This window comes from Pipistrellus kuhlii, unplaced genomic scaffold (assembly GCF_014108245.1).
Source record: "Pipistrellus kuhlii isolate mPipKuh1 unplaced genomic scaffold, mPipKuh1.p scaffold_m20_p_9, whole genome shotgun sequence".
Classification (NCBI taxonomy): Eukaryota; Metazoa; Chordata; class Mammalia; order Chiroptera; family Vespertilionidae; genus Pipistrellus; species Pipistrellus kuhlii.
The window spans coordinates 64,135,477-64,155,994 of NW_023425595.1; the positions used below are offsets into that span (position 1 = coordinate 64,135,477).

General features: G+C 44.3%; 1 protein-coding gene and 1 non-coding gene across 2 annotated transcripts; both read left to right on the top strand.

Moving 5' to 3' along the window:
- The first annotated feature begins 1,132 nt into the window (after positions 1 to 1,132).
- Positions 1,133 to 20,254, top strand: NNMT (nicotinamide N-methyltransferase). Its single transcript, XM_036427548.2, has 4 exons — positions 1,133 to 1,385; positions 2,044 to 2,251; positions 17,866 to 18,412; positions 18,625 to 20,254. The coding sequence occupies exons 1-3, from the start codon at positions 1,232 to 1,234 to the stop codon at positions 18,290 to 18,292; spliced, it is 789 nt and encodes a 262-aa protein (XP_036283441.1). The 5' UTR covers positions 1,133 to 1,231; the 3' UTR covers positions 18,293 to 18,412; positions 18,625 to 20,254.
- LOC118713867 lies at positions 17,542 to 17,712 on the top strand. Its single transcript, XR_004986424.1, has one exon. It is a non-coding gene; the product is annotated as a U1 spliceosomal RNA (small nuclear RNA).
- Positions 20,255 to 20,518: the final 264 nt, after the last annotated feature.

The window sequence follows — 20,518 nt, forward strand, 5'->3', positions numbered from 1 at the left end:
GCAACCTGTTGGAGCCACAAGCAAACCACAGTTTGTGGTTACCTCTGCTGGGCTTGGGTGTGCACAGGAAGGACCAAGCAGCACACCAAGGCCAGCTTTTAGCAGCACCAGGTCCAAGGGCAGGTCAGCAAAAGTTCTAAGGTACCCCAAGTCTGCCTCTGCCTACCTCCACCTGCTAGCTGCCTGTTAGGCTCAGTCACTGAAAGAACCTCTGGCTGTACTCTAAGCTCCACAATGTGGATGAGAGGGAGTCCAGAGGTGGGGCTACTGCTTTCCCCCAGGGTGATGCCACACAGCGGGGAATGCTCCACTCCAGAAAGATGGCATTTGCGGAGTGGGAGCATGACCCAGCACAGAGATCCTGGCAGCTATCCCTTCAGCTCCCTCCCCAGAGTCTCAAACCCCAGTCTCTCCTCATGGGACTCTAGTCTGCTCCACCTCCCCTCTGCTGGAGCCCAGGTGAGTGGCAGTCTCCATGTAGCTTCTTCTGTAATCCATGGTTACAAGTCTTCTCTCCAGCTAGCCTTCAGTGGGTTACTCAGGATGATTACTCTATAATTTAGTTTTAATTCCAGTTTGGTCCCAGGAGGAGGTGAGTATAGCTTCCACCTAGTCTATCACCACATCACATCTCCCCCTCATTCAGGATTTTAAAATTGCTCCTTCGCCTTTCCTTTTCCCAGACCTCATCTGAGACTCCTTCTTTAGCCCACTTTCCTCAGCCCTGAATACATTTCCTATCCTTGTCCTTCTCCCCTTTCTTTAACATGTTTATATTTAAACCATTCTCTGTGATTCTCTTTCCTGGGATAATCACTGTGAGAAGAGAAGCATGATGCACTGCGGGGCCCACCTCTCTGGACCTAGTAGTTCTTCTATGAGTTAAATCATTTCCCCGGGAGCCCAGCTGATTTCTCCTGTGTATAATCCCTCCGAGCTGAACTTTGCCCCTTGGCCAGTATTGCATGCAGCTCATGGCTCTGCCCCCGCCACTCCCCCCTTTGCCAGGATCCCTTCCCCAGGAATTTCATCACTTCCTAGAACAGCCAAACTTTTTTGGTATATTTCTTTCAGTTAGTGTTTAACCAAACACCTCTCTCCAAGGGGTGGGCTGCACTGACAGAAGAAATGTTAAAAACATGAGACTCAGAAGGACCGTTTCTGCAGGCGCTCCCTGGCTTCTGGAGGAGAGGGAGGCAGGGCAGTGGACAGGTGGCATAGGAGTGAGACAATGGAGTCTGGCTTCACCTCCAAGGACACCTATCTGAGCCATTTTAACCCTCGAGATTACCTAGAAAAATATTACAGCTTTGGGTCCACACACACCGCAGAAAACCAGATTCTTAGGCTTCTTCTGAAAAAGCTTTTCAATATATTCTGTGTGGGTAAGTTTGCCTTTTGTCTGCGTCTCCCATCTCTTCTCCTCACCCCAAAATGTGAGTCTCAGGGCATGATTGGATTTTTAGTCTAGTCATTGCTATTTAACAGCCCTTTTGGTATCACCTTCTTATGGAGCTAAGATGGAAAGTAATGTTGGCATGGATATTTTACAGTTTACAAAGTGCTTTTATAATATATCCATTATCTTGTTTGGTCACACTAAAGGGAAACCAGAAGAAGGGAGTTCTAACCTTGATTCTACATGGATTTGCTACGTGACTAGAGGTTCTAATACTTATTCTGTTCCTAACTCAATGGACTATTGTGAATATGCATGAGATAAAGATCTCTCAACATATGAAGAACTGGATGAAGACATTATATAAACTCAAATTAAAAAAAAAATACTTTCCCCAAAAGTGTTCCTTAATAGTTTTAAGCAGCATGCCTCCACTCTTGATAGGGGAACAGAAAATGAAAATCTATTTGAAAAAAAGATTTGACAGAATAGTAGTGACTAATGATGATCTATGAGAGAGGTGGTCTGTCTTTGGGGCTCTCCCTGGGGCTCTCCATCCTAATGCTGGCAAAGACAGCGCAAGTCAGCTCTACAGGCACCATATAAAGCCTAATTCCCCTTCCTCATTCCTTCCTCTCAACCAGCTGGTGTGAAGGGAGACCTCCTGATTGACATTGGCTCTGGCCCCACCATCTATCAGCTCCTCTCTGCTTGTGAATCCTTCAAGACGATCATTGCTTCTGACTACACTGATCAGAACCTGCAGGAGCTAGAGAAGTGGCTGAAGAAAGAGCCTGGGGCCTTCGACTGGTCCCCAGTAGTGACTTATGTGTGTGAGCTCGAAGGGAACAGGTAGAGAAACTGGGCTCTGCTTCTGGGCTTTCTGAGGGGACTTGGGTGACCATTTGTTTTTCAGAACCAAAAATTATCTTTATAGTTCAAGTTGAAAAGCAAAGGAGAGAGAAATCCAAATGGAGAATGAGAGAGCAAGAATGAGGTAAATGTATTTGGGGGCGGGGGTGGGGGCAGTAGTGGAGAGGTGTGTGCATGCACCAGAGCACAGGTAGAGGAGTGAAGAGATGCACACTGAGCCAAGAGGAATAGAGCTTTCTAGGCCTCAGTGTCCTGGCCAGGTACCTCAGGACCTTGTTTTAGGACAACTTCAAGAGGTGAAACCAGCTCCTCACCAGAAGTGCTGGGTGTCAGAACTGTCCCCCTAGTCCTAGTGCCATCCCGTTGCTAGCCATTCAAGCACACAGGATTCTGCTGTGTGAGTGGCTAATGCTGATACCCCATCAAGCTGACTATCTTTTTAAACTGAGATTTGCAGCCTAAAGGGGTTATTTGAAATGAGCTTGTTACTTCATCATCCATCCACTTTACATACTCACAACTAATGACCAAAATCTGACACCACCTTATCGACAAGTAAACGTATGCCACAAATCTAGTTTAAGTGACTCTTTCTCCCCCACATAAGAAATTGGCAGCAGTCCACCAGGCAGAGGTGGCAGTTCTGTGTTTCACTGTCTTGTGCTTCTGTCCTAATGTGCCCCCGCTCTGCTGCCGAGCCATCTTCAGTTCTCAGAGCATCATGTCTGCTGCTAGGCACACTGCTGGGACCCCAACAACCCCTTTGCAAACTGCATAGAAATACTAACTTAGTATTTTTCCTAGGAACCTGCTGGCCTTGTCTGCTGCTCGCTCAGTTTATTTACCGTTTTTTCCTGCTCTTGTGATAGTTTTTTGTTTGTGTGTGTGTTGGGTGCATTCTTTCTATCTTTCCCCACTGCCCTTACCAAGGATTTAATTTTTACATGAAATCTCTCTTCCTTCTCCAGTCCTTTTCCCCCTGTATTCCTCCCTTTGTTTATATAATGCACACTTTGTGTATTGCACCCATCCTCTGTCTTTCCTTTCCCTTCACAATGGGAAAACAAATATATTTTTAATCCACATATCTCAAGATTTGGTCTAGAAAGAGCTTTAATTTCCTGGCAAGACAGGGCCCCTCAAGAAACAAGTACTGATACTTTTACACGTGATCCCTCCTTCCCTCCTTCCCTCCCTCCCTCCCTCCCTTCTATCTTCCCTTCCTCTCTTCTTCCTTCCACCTGTATTGATCACCTATGATGTGCTGGGACAGAATGGTAAATGAGATGGAGGAGGGCCATCTCATAGAGCTTACATCAGGAAGGCTCACCATGCCAGATCATTTGGGTCCTCAAGACCAAGTTAAAGATTGTGACTTCAGATATAACAGGAATGCATTAGAGGTGTAACCAAAACAGTGCTGTGACCCAGTTTGCGTTTGTAAAGATCTCTCTGGCTGTTGTGTGGAGAATGGATAAGATGGGCTTAGAGGAGAATGAGAGATGCAGAAAGGAGACCATTTAAATCCAGGTAAGAGATGATGGTGGTCTGGACTAGGACCTGGAGAGAGGTAGATAATTGTAAGATGCATTTTTGAAATAGGATGGATAAGCGTTTGTATCATATATCAATGGTGACTTCCATATTCCTGAACTCAGAAAGCAGGAGGATTGAGGCAATAGTCCTGAATCTCAGGGGAAAATATAAGGTAATGTGGTCTTCACATGACTCTAAAAATGTGCTACTTCCATCCTCTTCCTCTGGAGTGATGGTCATTTTCCTGTCCTTGTACTTACCTCTGGCTGCCATCTAGTTACCAGTCCTCATTTCCCTTTAAAGCCAATTCTCACCGTCTGTTCTTTAACCCTCCCATAGGCTTTGCATTGTTTGCTAACTCTGAGCTATCAAGGACATTCTACACTTTATCTTCATTTCTTTACATATCATTGCTACACTGTCTTATTGTTAGCAAACATGAATTGTCAAGTGGAAATAAGCAAGGTGACTCATTGGTGGTACAATTCCCTATAACTTTGGTTGTGATTTCTTTGACTTTACGGATCAGTTTAGGAGAATGGCTATTTTGACTCTTCAGTGCGTGAGGATGGCCTATTTCTCCATTTATTTAGGACTTCATTTCTCTCAGCAATATTCTGTAGTTCTCATATTTTATTTTGCTAAAAATTTTCCTTTGTATCGCATTTTTAATGCTATTGTTAAATGTATTTTTAAAATGTTTTAGTTTTATTTTATTAATTTCATTTTTACTTCATTGGCTACTATATAGAAACACAATTAATTTTTTGTATATTGGCCTCGTGTCCTGTGATCTTGCTGACTTCATTAATTAATGAGTGTTTTTGTAGATTACATAGGGGTTTCTTCCTTTTTTTTTTTTTAGAATTTTCTAATATACATTAGACATTTATGTAAGAGATATTCCATTTTTCAAAGAAATGTCCTCCAGCTCCTGTCTTCGCTGTCTTCTCCAGAGCAGTAAGCAGCAATTACTACTCTTATAGATGAGCTGCTCCATTGTGTTGGGCAGTGATTATAACCTTATGTTTAAAGTCATTATCATCTCCCAAACCTCATTTCACCACACGGTCTCGCTGCACTGTTTCACAGTAAAAATACGCTCTACTCCAATTTGAGGCACCTACTTCAAAAGCTAGAGGCCCCTGACGATGTTTGGGTGCTGAGTTAGTAAGTGTTGACTGGCACCAATGCCTATTTGTTCAATTATTAAAACTACAATAATAGAAATGAAAGCCAATTTAATGAAAAAGGAACTCGGGAATGAGATCATTAAATATAACTAATACATTTTAGATACAAATACCAAGTATGTCCTGATTAGTATCCAGTAAATATCTAAACTATCCAATATCTGGCCTAAGGGGCAAAGGTCAAAGATTCTCAGGCCCATTGTGAAAACCATGAGGTCCTCTGGGACAGTCACTTTAGTCTTCTCCTCAGAGACTTCTGTTGGTCCTTTCTTTGGTACTCATTTGTGTCTGCATCTTTAGAGTCTGCCTTGCCTTTGCTTTTATCATTGGATTGGTGGGCAGCTTTTCTAGGCCCCTAGGCCACCTACGACTGATATATGGGGAGACCACAGGGTGCGTGCATGGTGCCAGGAGCTTTTTGTAGAGCCGGAGCAGAAGGGAATGAGGATGCACAGGAGTGCACACCATTGCCTCAGGCTGGAGCTCCTGAATTGGAGAGCCCGGGGCAGGAGAACAGTAACCAGGCTGGGCTCCTTGTGTGTGGAGCAGCTGACAGTGCCCAGGCCCGCACCTCCTCCCCTCGGCCGAAAGCCTGAGATCAACTGGGTCCATAGGGTGTTCTGCGTACATCCTTTGTTTTATATATTTAATATATTTTTTATTGATTTTAGAGAGGAAGGGAGAGGGAGAGAAAAAGAAAAAGAAACATCAATGATGAAAGAGAATCATAGATTGGCTGCCTCTGCACACCTCCACTAGGGATCAAGTCCACATCCCAGGCATGTGCCCTTGACCAGAATTGAAACCGGGCCCCTTCAGTCCACAGGCCTGCGTTCTATCTACTGAACCAAACCTGCTTGGGCTCTACGTACGTTCTTTCGTCATCTGCAAATAAAAAGTTATATTTTTATTCCAACTCTCCACCTTTCATTTATTTTTCTGGCTTATTACACTGACTAGGACTTCCAGAACAGTGTTGAGTAGAAATTATGAGAGCAGACATCTGTGCCTTTTTCCATATGTTAGGAAAACATGTTCAATGATTCATCATTAAAAATGATGATGTTAGCTCTGAGTTTTTTCATGCATATTATTTATCAGACTAAGTTCCCTTATAAGTCCTAGTTTCTTGGGACTTTTTAACCAAATGTTGAATTTTATCAAATTTTCTTTTCTTTGTTGAGAGATAATCCCATATGATTTTCCTCCTTTATTCTGAAAATGTGAATTACATTGGATGATTCTGAATGTTGAAACCAAGTTGACCCAAACCTTTTGGTCATGAAGTGTTATCCTTTTTTGTACCTGTCTTTATGAGAGATATTGAGCTTTAATTTTAAATATGCTTGGCAGATGTGGTATCAGCATGATGCTGGAGTCATATACCAAGCTGAGAGTGTTTCTACCCCCTCTATTTTTAAGAGTTTGTATTTCTTCCTTAAGTGACTGGTAGAATTCACCGGTGCAGCCATCTGAACTTGGAGGTTCTTTTTCATGTGTGTGAAGGATTTTTATTAAGAATACTATTCCTTTAATGGCTATTTGGATTTTCCATTTCTACTTTTGTGTATTTATAAGTACTATTTTTCAAGAAATTAGTTCTTTTCATCCTGCTTGTCAACTTTTTTTTGGCACAGGTTTTTTTATTTTAACATATTCCTTTATTAACCTTTTAATTAATCTGTATCTTCTGTAGTAATCTTCCCTCTTTCATTCTTAAAATTGGCTATTGTCTTTTTTTTTTTTAATCTGGGTAAATCTTGCTATAGATTAGTAAATTTTATTAATCTTTTCAAAGGTCCAATTTTTGCCTCTGTGATTTTCTTTTAAATTATATAATTTTATTGATTTCAGAAAGGAAGGGAGAAGGAGAGATATTAAAGATGAGAGTGAATCATTGGTCAGCTGCCTCATGCACATCCTACACTAAAGGTCAACCCCACAACCCAGCATGTGCCCTGACAGAGAATCATACTGTGACATCCTGGTTTATAGGTCGATGATCAACCACTGTGCCACTCCAGCTGGGCTTGGCTTTGCTGATTTTCTTGATTCTCCATTTTATATTGTATTAATTTCTGTTCTTATTTTCTTTCATTTAATTTAGTTTTAATGTGCTCTTTCCCCCTAGCTTCTTAAATAGAATCTTATACCACTGATTTCACACATTTCTTTCTTTTAATGTAGGTATGTAAAGCTGTAATTTTCCTTTAGCATTGTTTTAGTTATATCCCATAATTTTTGATAGGTCATGTTTTTATTATTCAATTCAGCATATTTTCTAACTTTCTTTGTGGTTTTTTCTTTGACCATAAATTATTTCGGATTGTGTTGCTTAATTTTCAAAATTTCTATTTTTTCTAGGTATCTTGTTATTATTGGTTTCTAATGAAATTTTGTTGTAGTCAGCCTGGTCAGGGTAGCTCAGTGGTTGAGTGTTGACCTATGAACCAGGAGATCACAGTTCAATTCCCAGTCAGGGCACATGCCAGAATTGCAGGCTCAGTCCCCATTGTGGGGCATGATGATTCTCTCTCATCAATTAAGTTTCTATCTTTCACTCCCTCTCCCTTCCTCTCTGTAATCAATAAAATTATATTTTTAAAAATTTTTCTTGTAGTCAGAGATTTATTTTATGATCAGCACATAGTCTGTTTTGGTGAACAATCTATGTGCTTTCTACATGGAAAAGAATGCATATTGTGCAGGTCTCAGTTTAGTTTCTATAAATATCAATTAAATCAGGTAGTATGATAGCATTGTTCAAATTTTCTGCATGATTTTTAATCAATTACGGAGCGGTGTTAAAATTTCAAACTATGATTGTGAATTTATCTCTTGCTCCCCAAGATGAATCAACATTTGCTTCTTGTACTTTGGAGCTTTGTAATAACTACATACATTTTTAGGATTATTATATCTTCTTGATGAATTGACTACTTTGTCATTATGAAATATCTCCATTTTCATCCAGTAATATACTTTGTCTTGAAATCTACTTAGATATTAATGTGGCCACAGCAACCATCTCATGCTTGGTGTCTGTGCGGCTGGTAGGTAGCCTCCAAGATGAATCCCAATAAACCTCACCTCAAGTTTTCAAACTTTTGTTGAGCTCTCTCCACTTGACTGTCTGTTGGATTTACTGATTGATTCTAACAAACACAATGCAGCAGAACGATGATGGGTCAGCAGTTCTGAGGTTAGGTCATAAAAGACCACAACTTCCCTTATGGGGTGCTCTCTCTTACTCTCACTCCCATGTGCTGTGGAGTGAGCTTGGAAGCGAATTTCCTCCCCACTGGGCTTTTATTTTATTTTATTTTTTTAAGTTTTTTTTTAATTGATTTTTTACAGAGAGGAAGGGAGAGGGATAGAAAGTCAGAAACATTGATGAGAGAGAAACATCGATCACCCACCTCTTGCATACCCCCTATCCAGGATGTGCCCGCAGCCAAGGTACATGCTCTTGACCGGAATCAAAACTGGGACCCTTGAGTCCGCAGGCCGACACTCTATCCACTGAGCCAAACCGGTTTTGGCCCTGCTGGGCTTTTAGATGAGTCTGAAGATATGGCTAACACCCTGCAGCCTCATGAGAGACCTTGCACTGTAGGGGTGTCGAACTCAATCAGAGAAGGGGCCAAAATCTAAAATCCAGCCTAAATCGCGGGCCGAATGGTTTACTGAACAGTCATAAACTGTCATTGTGATGGAAACGCAGCGGAGTGCAGTGATGACAAAGCGGTGCGGGCCACATTGCAAGGCCTGGCGGGATGGATTTGGCCCGCGGGCCTTGTGTTTGACACATGTGCACTAGAGGCTCTCAGCTAATCTGTGCCCAGGTATCTAACACAGAGGAACTGTCAGGTAAATGTCATTTTAAATTGCTGAGTTTGGGGGTAGTTTATTATACAGAACAGATAACTAATTTACATGGTGTGTGTTTTCCCACCCATTTGTTTTCAACATGTCTGTCTTTATATCTCAAGTGTTTTTTCTTGCAAGTAACAATGTTGTAGGTCTTGCTTTTCAATCCAATCTGACAACTTCTGCCTTTAATTGGATTGTTTAGCTGATTTACATTTGATACAATTAGTGGTAATGTAGGTTGAGTCTAAGTCTTCCATCCTGGTACATATTTTCTATTTATTTCATCTGTTTGTTGTTCATTTATGCCTTTGTTCCTGCTTCTCTTTGGTGAATGGGATAATTTTTAGTGTTCTATTTAATATAAGTATACATATTTTTAGTATTCCTTTTTATCTTTTCTATTGACTTTTAGCTCTTCTTTTGACTTCTTTGCGTTTTGTGTGTGTGTACATGTGATTTTTCTAGAAATTACATGCTATATATTTAATATATCTATTAACTCATGAACAAAGTAAGATATTAAACAGTATAATTCTTTTAACCCACTCTACCATCCATATGCACATGTTGTCATATATTTTATTGGATATATACTATAACACTACAATATCTTGCACCAGAGGCACTCAGTTAATCTGTACCCAGATTATCTAACACAGAGAAACTGTTAGATAAATGTTATTTTTGCTTTAAGCAGACAGTAGTGCATTTGGTTTTTTATCACTTTATTTATCATCCTAACTATCTTTAAGTGTATAGTTCAGCAGTTTTAAGTATATCCACAGAAGTCAGTATATATTTCTATCCTGTCTAGTATTCTTCATTCCTTTCTGCAGATCTAGGCTTCTATCTGGTATCGTTCCCTTCACCCAAAGGACTTCTTTTAGTATTTCTTATAACGCAGTTCTGCTGAAGACAAATTCTCTCAGTTTATTAATGTCAGGTAAGAACCAATAATTTTTCCTTCCTGTACTATGAGGAAATTAACCAATTTTGACTCCGAAAGTTTTTCTGGCAAATCTTTTCCCAATGTTTATTGCTAAAATTGGGGATTTTAAATTCAAATATTGTTATTCAAAATATTATTTTTATATTTTCTTTCAAGATCATTTTGGACATTTGCTTTGTAATTATATTTGCAATTATGTAGACCTAGTTTATGATCACTTTATATGATTTTTCTAATTGTTTGAATTCTTTATTCTGATTCAGCTCTCAGTCAATTAGTCTTCTAATAATTTTTTTCCAAAAGTACACATAGTGCCCTGCAGTTTGGCTCGGTGGTCGGCCCTCAGACTTAAGGGTCTTGGGATCAATTCCCAGTCAAGGGCACGTACCTCGGTGGCAGGCTAGATCCTCAGTTGGGGTACAAACAGGAGACAACCAATGTGTGTGTGTGCACCCCTCCCCCAACACCCCCCAATTCTCCCTCTCCTCCACTTTCTCTAAAAAAATCAACAGAAAACATATCCTTCGGTGAGGATTAAAAATAATAATAATGCCCTAACTTGTTTGGCTCCGTGGATAAGAGCGTCAGCCTGTGGACTCAAGGGTCCTAGGTTCAATTCTGGTCAAGGGCATGTACCTTGGTTGTGGGCACATCTCCAGTAAAGGGTGTGCAGGAGGCAGCTGATGGATGTTTCTCTATCATCGATGTTTCTGACTCTCTGTCCCTCTCCTTCCTCTCTGTAAAAAAAAAAATCAATAAAATAAAATATATATTTAAAATAATAATAATAATAATTTTAAAAAGAAATACACATAGTGACATATTTTCTAAGTTCATGCAAATATAGGAATGGATTTTTACTACCCTTCACATGAGTAACAAAGTAAAATTGTTCAATACTGCTTAAATATTGCTCCATGTTTCCCTGGCATTTAGTAGAAAGTTGAAAAAGTCTTAGTCAGTGTGGCTCAGTGTCATTCTGTACACTGAAAGGTTGCCAGTTTGATTCCTGGTCAGGGCAGATGCCAGGGTTTTGGGCTTGATCCCTAGCAGAGGCCATACAGGAGGCAGCTGATGGATGTTTCATTCTTACATGGATTTTTTTCCCCCCTCTCCCTCTCTCTTCTTCTCTCTCTAAAAAAGAGGCTGCTTTCATATGCTATTTTTAACTTATAAAACCCTCTAGAATTTTATGCTAGCTATAGCCTTCAAATTGAAGATATCTTCTTCAAAATAAAAATAATTTAAAACTTTTGTATTAATTGTGTGTCCCAAGAATTAAATTAGTATTAACTAGAAAAATAACTGGAGCTATAAGGATTTGGATAATATAGAAACAAAGAATTTTCCAGAATTTATAGCATTTCAGAGAAAGTTTGTAAAAAAAAAAAAAAAAAAAAAAAAAAAAAAAAAAAAAAAAAGTAGTCAGACAACAGACCTTTCTGAGGTCCAAATCATTTATCAAGAAGGCTTCGATAACTTTCTTAATTTCTCTAGCCATCACAAGCCTTTCTTTCTCATTCAGAAATGAACCCTTAACGTCTGGCAGGGTACTGAAAACATTACTTATCTCATGCAGAATCAGCAGCTTGTAACAACGGGCTCTTAGGACACAGTCCCTTCCCAATTGCTCTGTTAGGCTGAAGAACTACATTCTGGCAGGAATTCTGCATTCTCACCCTTATCCTTGTGCTAGATCCTGCGGCTTCAACTATTTTGAGAATGATAGTGATCCCATTCAACTTACGTCTTCCTTGAATCTTCAAATACCTCTATCAACGCACAACCTATTTCTCCTGAGAGTATTTCCTTTTTATCAGAAGCTATTTCTTATCCTGACTGCCTCCGAAGACAATTTGAGCTGTCTCCCATTCCCCTGCCTTTGGAGTGCGACTCATACATTTCATTACCGCTCATTTTTATAACTACCCTAAAAGTTATAAGACACTGGGTACCAAATTCTTTTCTCACACTACTCATTTATCAAGTGAGAATGTCAAATACTAACACAGAACTAATTACTCAAGCATGAACCGAGAAAAATGAGGTTTTACCTTGCGAACTCCTAGAAAGAGCACTAATTAACCGCCGGCTCCTGGAGCTTGGAACACATTGCCTTGTGGCCCCAGCCTATCAGCGCCCACATCACCTGGGAGCTGGTTAGAAACACAGACTCCTGGTCCCCACTCCCTATCTGCAAAAATCAGGGTCTCCGTTTTCGCAAGGTCTGCAGGGGACTCTTACTTTGGGGGGCCTGTGTCTGGACCAGAGCTTCCCAGCAGGTGCGCCAGGGCAGCTGGTAGGTGGGGTGAGAACCAGGTGTGCTCTGCCAGCTGCCTTCTCAGCCCTCAGGACAGCCTGGGGAGGCCAAGCCCCACCCGGTCGCCTCCCCAGAGCAGCTTCCCCGCGTACCCCTGCAGTTGCCAGGCGCAAGCTCACGCCTGCGGAGGTGGTGTTTCTTTGAAGTAAATGTTCTCTCCACACAGATTTCCAATCTGCTTGAAAAGATGTTTGTCTGTGGTCCCAGATGGACAAGTTGTGCCAAATCTGTTCCCTAAACCAGTGAGACGCCTCGATTCTAAAGCACCTCTGCTCTCCTGCCTGGTAAAGGCTGATGTTCTTTCTCCACATCAGGATGCTGATGGTCCTGACGGTGGTTTCCGGGGCCCCTAGGGAAGTTCCTGCCTGTGTAAGACTGCCCTTCTCTCCCAGGGTGCTCCGGGCACGACCTCTTGGGGAAATTAGCAGGGCAGGTGAGAGCCTTCCCTGGCCACCTCCTTCCGCTTGTACACATCCTACTCGCATCTCAGGGCGTTTCAAGCCCAGTGTGCTCCAGTCGAGCCAGGATCCTCCCCAGATCGTTGCTGGTGTTCCGATCTCCTCCAGTGGCACTATCATAGACGTGGACAAACCACGGCCTGGAAGCCAACCTTGCCATCTCCCTCGCAGTCATGCTCCGGGCCCAGCACCGCGCTCCGTGTGCCTGCCTGAGCCGCTCTGGAACCAGTGTCTTTCTCCCAGCGTCTCCCATCGCCCTGGTCTAAGCTGTTATCCTCTCCCTCCCAACTGGCCTCCACCTCCACTCCCCTCCTAACGTAATGAACTCAAGATGTGAGTCTGTTTGCATCACTCCCTTCCTTAGCATCCCTTACTGACGTCCCACTGCCTTCGGGACAAAAAGCACACTTCTTAGCGTGGTCCCTAAGCCCTGCCTCCGCTGGGCCGGGACCCCGCCTGCCTGCCTTTACGCCATTGTTCCCTCCGCCTCTGCACGCAGGCTTTGCAGTACGAGCCTTTGCTCTTGCTCTGTCCTCTTACTGGAATATTCTCCTCGCTCCGCACTCGCTCGGCCTAGTCAGCGCTCCCTTCCGCAGCCTCTCCGTCCAGGCTGGCCTGGCCCTTTGTGGAGGAGCCTTGCTGATATTCGGACCAAGTCGAGCTCCTGACATTCCTCCGTGGCGCCCGGTCCCTCCCCTGCCTAGCACTTGCCACAGCTTTGATCTTTCATTTTCCTGGAGGATCATTGCATGAGCTCTTCGCGGCACCTAGAGAGGTTCAAAAGGTCCCTGCAAAACGCTGACTGCGTGCGCCCTCCCTGCAGACGCTCTCCTAGAAACTGCCTCCACTCGACCCAGCTGGCCGCAGAACGTTTACCAACGATTATTCCTTGTTCTTACGATCCCTACATAGACATCCAAGCTTATTTAGCTTTTCATTTCCTTTACCCGTCTGATGGCTCTCCCTCGGGAGGCCCAGGTGGAACCTCTGGGGTGGGGCTCAGAGAGGAGAGCGCCATAGAAAACAGCTTGGGTGGGGGTGGGGGTGGGGGATTCTGATGGGCCACCTGCCCAGCAGAGACGGGGCAGGGGGGCCTCCTCCAGATCTCCGGATGGATGCTCGGTGTGGGAAGACCTGCCTCAAAGCATTCTTCCTAGGGGGGCTGCTCTGTCTGTCCACCCCCTCCCCGCTGCCTCCGGCTTTTAGAGGCGGCATGTTTACAGGGAAAATCGCTGCCCTTTTTGCATATTGATCCATTTGAGAGTACTTCTTCCGAGCTAGAGCAGCGGCCACACCGCTGTTGGCTTTCTGTAAAGCTGCACACGGCTTTCCTGTGTGTGTTTATTACGCGCCCCATGAGCCGCGTGTGAGGCTGAGTGGTAATTGGGAGTCCATTTCCCTGCAGGCGAACTCGCCGCCCCGAGGAGCCCTGAGGTGTAATCTTTACGCAGCTGCCTTGGCAACGGAGTTCACCGATGTTTGCTATCCGTCCAAGGACAAGCAAACATCCACAAGAGTGGCTGTTTTGAACGAATTTCCCTCTCAAATTGCCACATTCTCTGTGAGCTTTCTAGACTTCACAGCGTGCCTCACAGTTTGGGAACAACTGCCATCCTCACCTGAGCAGCAAGTGGTGACTGTGTCTTTAAAAGGCCACAGAGGTCCGGCCTGCTCTGCAGCAATCACTTAGCTACACATCCCCCAAACGTCCCCAGGAGGGAAGATCACCTTTTAACACCTTCAGACACCACTGTGGTCACTTCTTAAGCTTTCTGAGTACACTTAAGTTATCCATTAGGGTACTTGAAATTTTTTATTCTATATTAATTTACCAATTCAAATCCATGTTTCACACAAGACTTCCATTATGTTGAATTGTTGTGTGGGGTTTTTTTTTATTCTTAAAATGGGCCTGTCAAAGAACACCTCCACATTCTATCAGAGCAGCTGGCAGCTTTGTGACTGATTTTCCCACGTTTAGAATGACTAAGGGTCCTGCTTTGACCCAGGTTGAGAGGGGTTCCGGGCCCAGCATCACTCCCTTCTTTAGCATCCCTTACTGACGTCCCACTGCCTTCGGGACAAAAAGCACACTTCTTAGCGTGGTCCCTAAGCCCTGCCTCCGCTGGGTTTTCAGTGAGAAAGCCAGAGAGTCCAGACCAATCAGGAGAGATCGGTCACCCTCCTACACTTTTACCCAATCAAGGGTAATCCTTCCCTGTGTGTACCAGTTTATTGGTTGGTAGGAATTCCCTGAAACCAATAACTTGCTAAGCTATCTCTCTCTGAGTCTCTGTCAACCTCTCTCTCTCTCTCTCTCATATAACAGCTTTACTGAGATAAAATTCACATAGCATACCATTCACCCATTTAAAGTGTGCAGTTCTGTAGCTATTAGTATATTCACACTTCAACACAATCTTAGAACGTTTTCATGACTCCCACAAATACCCTGTGCATTAGCCGTCACACTCATCCCCCATCCACTCAGTGCCTGGCAGCCACTGGTCTGCTTTGCTTTGCCTTTCCTGCTCATTTCCTGTAACTGGAACCATATAACATGTGGCCTTTTGTGCCTGGCTTTCTCTTACTTGGCATAATGTGTTTAAGGTTCTTCCATATTGTAGCACTTATCAATTGTTTATTCCTTTTTTATCACTGAATAATAGTCCATTGTATCGCTAGACCACGTTTTATTTATCTATCCACAAGCTGATGGACGCTTGAGTTGTTTCTATCTTTGGCGATTATGAACAGTGCTGCTGTAAATACTTACGTAGAAGTTTCTGTGTGACCGTATTTTTCTTTTCTCTTTAGTAAAAACCCATGAGTGGAATGCCTGGGCCATGTGGTAACTCTAGGTTTAATCTTTGAGGAACTTCCAGACTGTTTTCCAGAGCAGCTAAACATTTCACAGTCTCACCAGCAGCGTGTGTAGGTTCCAGCTTCCCTTGTCAACACTTGCTATTTCCTGTCTTTCTTATTATAGACATCCTAGTGGGTGTGAAGTGGTAACTCAGAGTTTGGTTTGCATTTCCTTGATGGTCAAGGATGGGATGCATCTTCTCATATGTTTATTGCTAAGTTTCTTAAACGGAAAATTATAATAAATATAAAGGATGTTGCAAAAACTGATTATATGAGGCAGGCTTAAGATCTAAACTAAATATTTATATAGGATGTCCACAACTGATGGCTATTATCTCAGATCACTCCATCGGGAGGTAAACCCCCACGTTTCATTTAAACCATTGACTTTTGCTTGCTCTCTCTCCCTGCTCTGATGTCGGGCCATCCTCTGCTGTCTCCACCAAGCCTGTTGGCCACGTGACTGCTCTCTCCTGGAGCCAAGAGACTGTTCTCTGCACCGAAGCCTGGATTTGCACCCCGGTGCTTCACCCATCATCTTCCTTCACCCATCAGCTGGGTACCCCATCATCGCTCCCATTATTCAGGCTCCGAGGCCTCCTGGGCACTTTGCACCCTCACTACTTCCCTTCTCTAACCTCTCTGATTTGTTGCTTCCTCTTCTTTCTTTGTCTGTGTCTCCGGTTTCTCTCATACATTCTATGTGTGTTTTTTAATTTACCAGTTTGTTCCTTCCTCCTTAACCATTTATAAGAGGACCCAGGCACTCTATTCCACCTCCTGCCCTTGCCTCCTCTGCTCCCGACATTGACTGATTTTCTCTCAAGAAACCCCACTGACTTGGCAGAGGAGGACAGGACTCCTAGCAAGGCCCATGAGAAAAGGATCTGCTTTAGAAACACACTCTCTACTGCAATCTGCTTTGGAGCCTGAGAAGGGCAATTAGTAGTTTTCTCCTCTCTAAAGAGGCCCTGGCCACAGTGGTGTGATAGTGATTAAGAGTTTCTAAAAACGTCTATGGATGACCACACTCCCCTCATTAACCAGCTGCTACTACAAAACACCATTTCAGCATTTAAAACCCATTGTTGCCTGATATGTGTGGGTCAGATGGCTATACCTTGCAATTTGGTAGAGGGGGCAAGAGTAATAATAAATAATAAATAAATAAATAATAATCTTATCTAATAAAGAAGGAATATGCTAATTCAGTGTTTCCCAACCTTCTCTCATGATGAGAATCACCTGGTGGAGTTGTTAAAACACAGATTCCTGAATCCCAACTAAGAAGTGCTAAACTAGAATTTTTGAGGACATATAGGTAAAATTGCATACCTAACTTAGTGCTCTGTATATAAAATCTGTCTTAGAGCACTAGTTAAGTATACAATTTTACCTATATGTTCCCAAAAATTCTAGTTTAGCACTTCTTAGTTGGGATTCAGGAATCTGTGTTTTAACAACTCCACCAGGTGATTCTCATCATGAGAGAAGGTTGGGAAACACTGTGCTAATTGACCCTCACACCATCACAAAGATGGCGGTGCCCACAGCCAATATGGGGGGAATATGCTAATTGACTGTCACCCCCTTAAAGATGGCAGTGCCTAGTCCCCTCAGCCCTGCTGGGGCACCTGCCTCCAGAGTCCCCCAGTCCCCTCAGCCTCCCAGCCCCCCAGGGCCGCCCGAGGCTCAGGTAACCAGGACCAGCTGAGGCTTGTGCTGCCAGCAGTGGTAGCAGCAGAGGTGTGATGGGGCGTCACCTTCTCCTGATTGCCAGGTTGCCTCCCACCTCTGAGGGGTCCTGGATTGTGAGAAGGGGCAGGTCAGACTGAGGATCCCCTCCTCCAGTGCATGAATTTTCATGCACTGGGCCTCTGGTTAATAAATGATAATCGACGAGCCAGGTGCTGGTTTAAGCAGTGGAGGAAAAGGGAAGAGTAATTTCATGGGGGCAGGCCAGTGCAGAAGTGGGCAGCTAGGTATTTTCATTATCATCCCCATGAAGAGATTCAGCCCAGCACAGGGGGACGTATCCAGATACAATTCAGATACAAAAATGGCTTCTCATCATACTTACCTGGCGGGAGGCGGGGAGGAGCGAGAGGGGGCAACATGACCACAAAGGTGTTTTCCCAGGAAGAGGCTTGGCCATCGCTCTCTGGATGTGCTGACCCCTGCGATTTCCCCACATGGGGGAACGCGACTGCATCTTTGTGATCGTGGGGGACTGCTCTCCCCTGTAAACAAACTAAAATGAACTATAGAAAGGTTTCTCGTTTCTCCTTCCATAAAGATACAACTCCTGGGACAATGATGAGGTTTTCAGCCCCGAGCAGAGACCTGTGGTCCCCACGAATGAGGTGGCACAATGTTTGTTGGTTTTTGTGTTTCAGAGTGAAGGGGCCAGAGAAGGAGGAGAAACTGAGGCGGGCAGTCAAGCAGGTCCTGAAGTGTGACGTGACCCAGAGCCGGCCGCTGGGTGCCGCCTCCCTGCCCCTGGCGGACTGCCTGCTCAGCACGCTGTGCCTGGACGCCGCCTGCCCGGACCTCCCCACCTACCGCACAGCCCTCAGGAACCTCAGCAGCCTGCTCAAGCCGGGGGGCCATCTGGTGCTCGTGGACGCCCTGAAGAGCAGTTACTACATGATTGGGGAGCAGAGGTTCTCCAGCCTCTCCCTGGACCGGGAGACAATCGAGGCTGCTGTGCGAGAGGCCGGCTATGCCATCAAGCAGTTTGATGTGATCTCGCAAAGTTACACTGTGGCCAACAACGAAGGCCTTTTCTTCCTGGTGGGACAGAAGCTGAGCACATCTGCGTGACACCTTGTCACCGCAACTGAAGGCACTGCCTTGACTTACCCAGTTGACGTCAGTCCTTGGTTCTAATCGTTGTGGTCACTATGCTGAGTGGAGGCTAATGGCTGGGGCGCTGAGGGTTTGTCTTACAGTGTTTCCCAAACTTTTGACATATGTGTACCCCTCCTATAATTTTCGCAACGCTGAGTACCCCTCATACTCATGAGAACATAGAATTAGGCGCAGCTAAGCATGGTGCAGTGCATAGCCCCACCAAACTCCGGTGCAACGCATACCCCCACCAAACTCTTCCCGTACCCCTGGGGTACGCGTACCACACTTTGGGAAACACTGGCTCTAGGACAAGGTTGTAGCCGTCAGTAAACCTAGAGGCAACTGGTTGACCACCTACCCTATGCCTCGTCTTCACTCCCTGTGATTATAAAAGAAAATGCAATGTTCCTTAAGCATCTTGCTTATGAAGGCTCACGCCCACACCTCTCTATAGAGCAAATGTCTGCTTCCTCCTCATCTACATACAGACTTCTCCTCTTCAACTCTTGCCTTCCCTAGAGACCCCATCTTCAGCGGGGTCCCCTGGTGCCAGCACAACCTCTGGGGTCAGGGAACAACTGTTGCTTTGCTCCTGGGCCCCAAGAATGAGTCAGGCTCCTCTCTTACTTCCCTCAACGCACCCACCTGAAGAGAGGCTTAGCAGTTAGCAAGCGCGATTGCAGGCGCTAATTACAGCTGCGTTAGAAGCAGTCTTCAGAGCCCGCCTCCCGAGAGGGTTCTGCTGGCATAGCTCTCGGCCACGTATCTCCTCAGAGGCAGCTTACATCCTGATGGCATGCCTATGCTCTCTCTCTTCCTAGGCACCATCACCCACGACGCTCTAAAACAGAGGTTGACAAACTAGGGCCTGTGAGCCAGAGCCAACCTGCTGCCTGTGTTGTAAGATCTTACTGAGACATGACCATGCATTTACATGTTGTCTGTGGCTGTTTTTGCACTGGAATGCCAGAGTTGAATTAGTGTGACAGCAACTGTATGCGTGACCTGTGAGGAAGAGAGTAAAGAAGTCAGGTGGAGTCAAGCTGCTAAATGATTAACTTCAAGTGGGCTGAGGCATAGGGAAATGATTGTTTTTGCTTTAAATGACTCTGGGGAATAAACTTTTGAACTCTTCACTCTGTGTCAATACCTGGAGGCAAACCAGTACATCGTGTGTTAATGACAGGACATGCAGCAAACCTCTGGGTAACCAGCTGAATGACGTCAACAAGAAAACGTTCCCAGGCCTAGGCCGCTGGACATCTGCTGATTGCCACCACACATCTGACAATGACCATTTTGAACCAGTTCAGGGGCTAGGAATGTAGAACTGCTTTTCCTCAAGAATATACTTTTTATTGTAAGAATCTCATCAGAGCACAAGAGCCCAGCATCAGTCCATTTTTATTTACATGGTTGTTGAGGACAATGGTGTCATAACACAGTATGGTCCATTTCCAGGGGAGTTCAATCACTCAAGCTCAGAGGGCATTCACATCAAAACACAACATTCTAATCTGATTACAATTCTAGAGATTCCGTCTGAAGGACACGAACTGGCTAGTCCTGGATCGGGAAAGCCAAGTCCAGCTCTGCTCCGTTAGCAGGTGCCGATGCCTGGGCCTGCACATCCCTTCTGCAAGCAACAGCCCCCAGAAGAGCAGAGCGCACTTACCACACAGGAGCCCGCACAAAGCACAGGCTGCTGAGAAGTGGCCATGTCTTTAGAAACGGGGTTCTCTCCAATATGTGCCATATCTCCCCACCTCGAGGGAAGGCCACAGCTTCGCCTAAAACATCTGTATTTGGTTACCTCCTAAAACAATAGCTCTTGCTTATTTATTTTTGCATATAACTGTAAACAAAAACACATATTTTCATTTAAAAAAGGATTTTCGGTTTAAAACTCTTAAAAACAATCACTCTTCACCATTATTTCCACTATTGAAAATACAGCTCCTTGGGTTGAATATTGCCTCCAAAACATTTTAAATTAAATGTAGCACCCCTGCCGGGCCAATGTGGCTCAGTGGTTCAGTGTCGACCTAGGAACCAGGGGGTCACTTTTAGATTCCTGGTCAGGGCACATTGCCCGAGTTGCAAGCTCGATCCCCAATGTGGGGCATGCCGGAGGCAGCCAGTCAAAGATTCTCTCTAATCATTGGTGATTCTATCAATATCTCTCCCTCTCCCTTC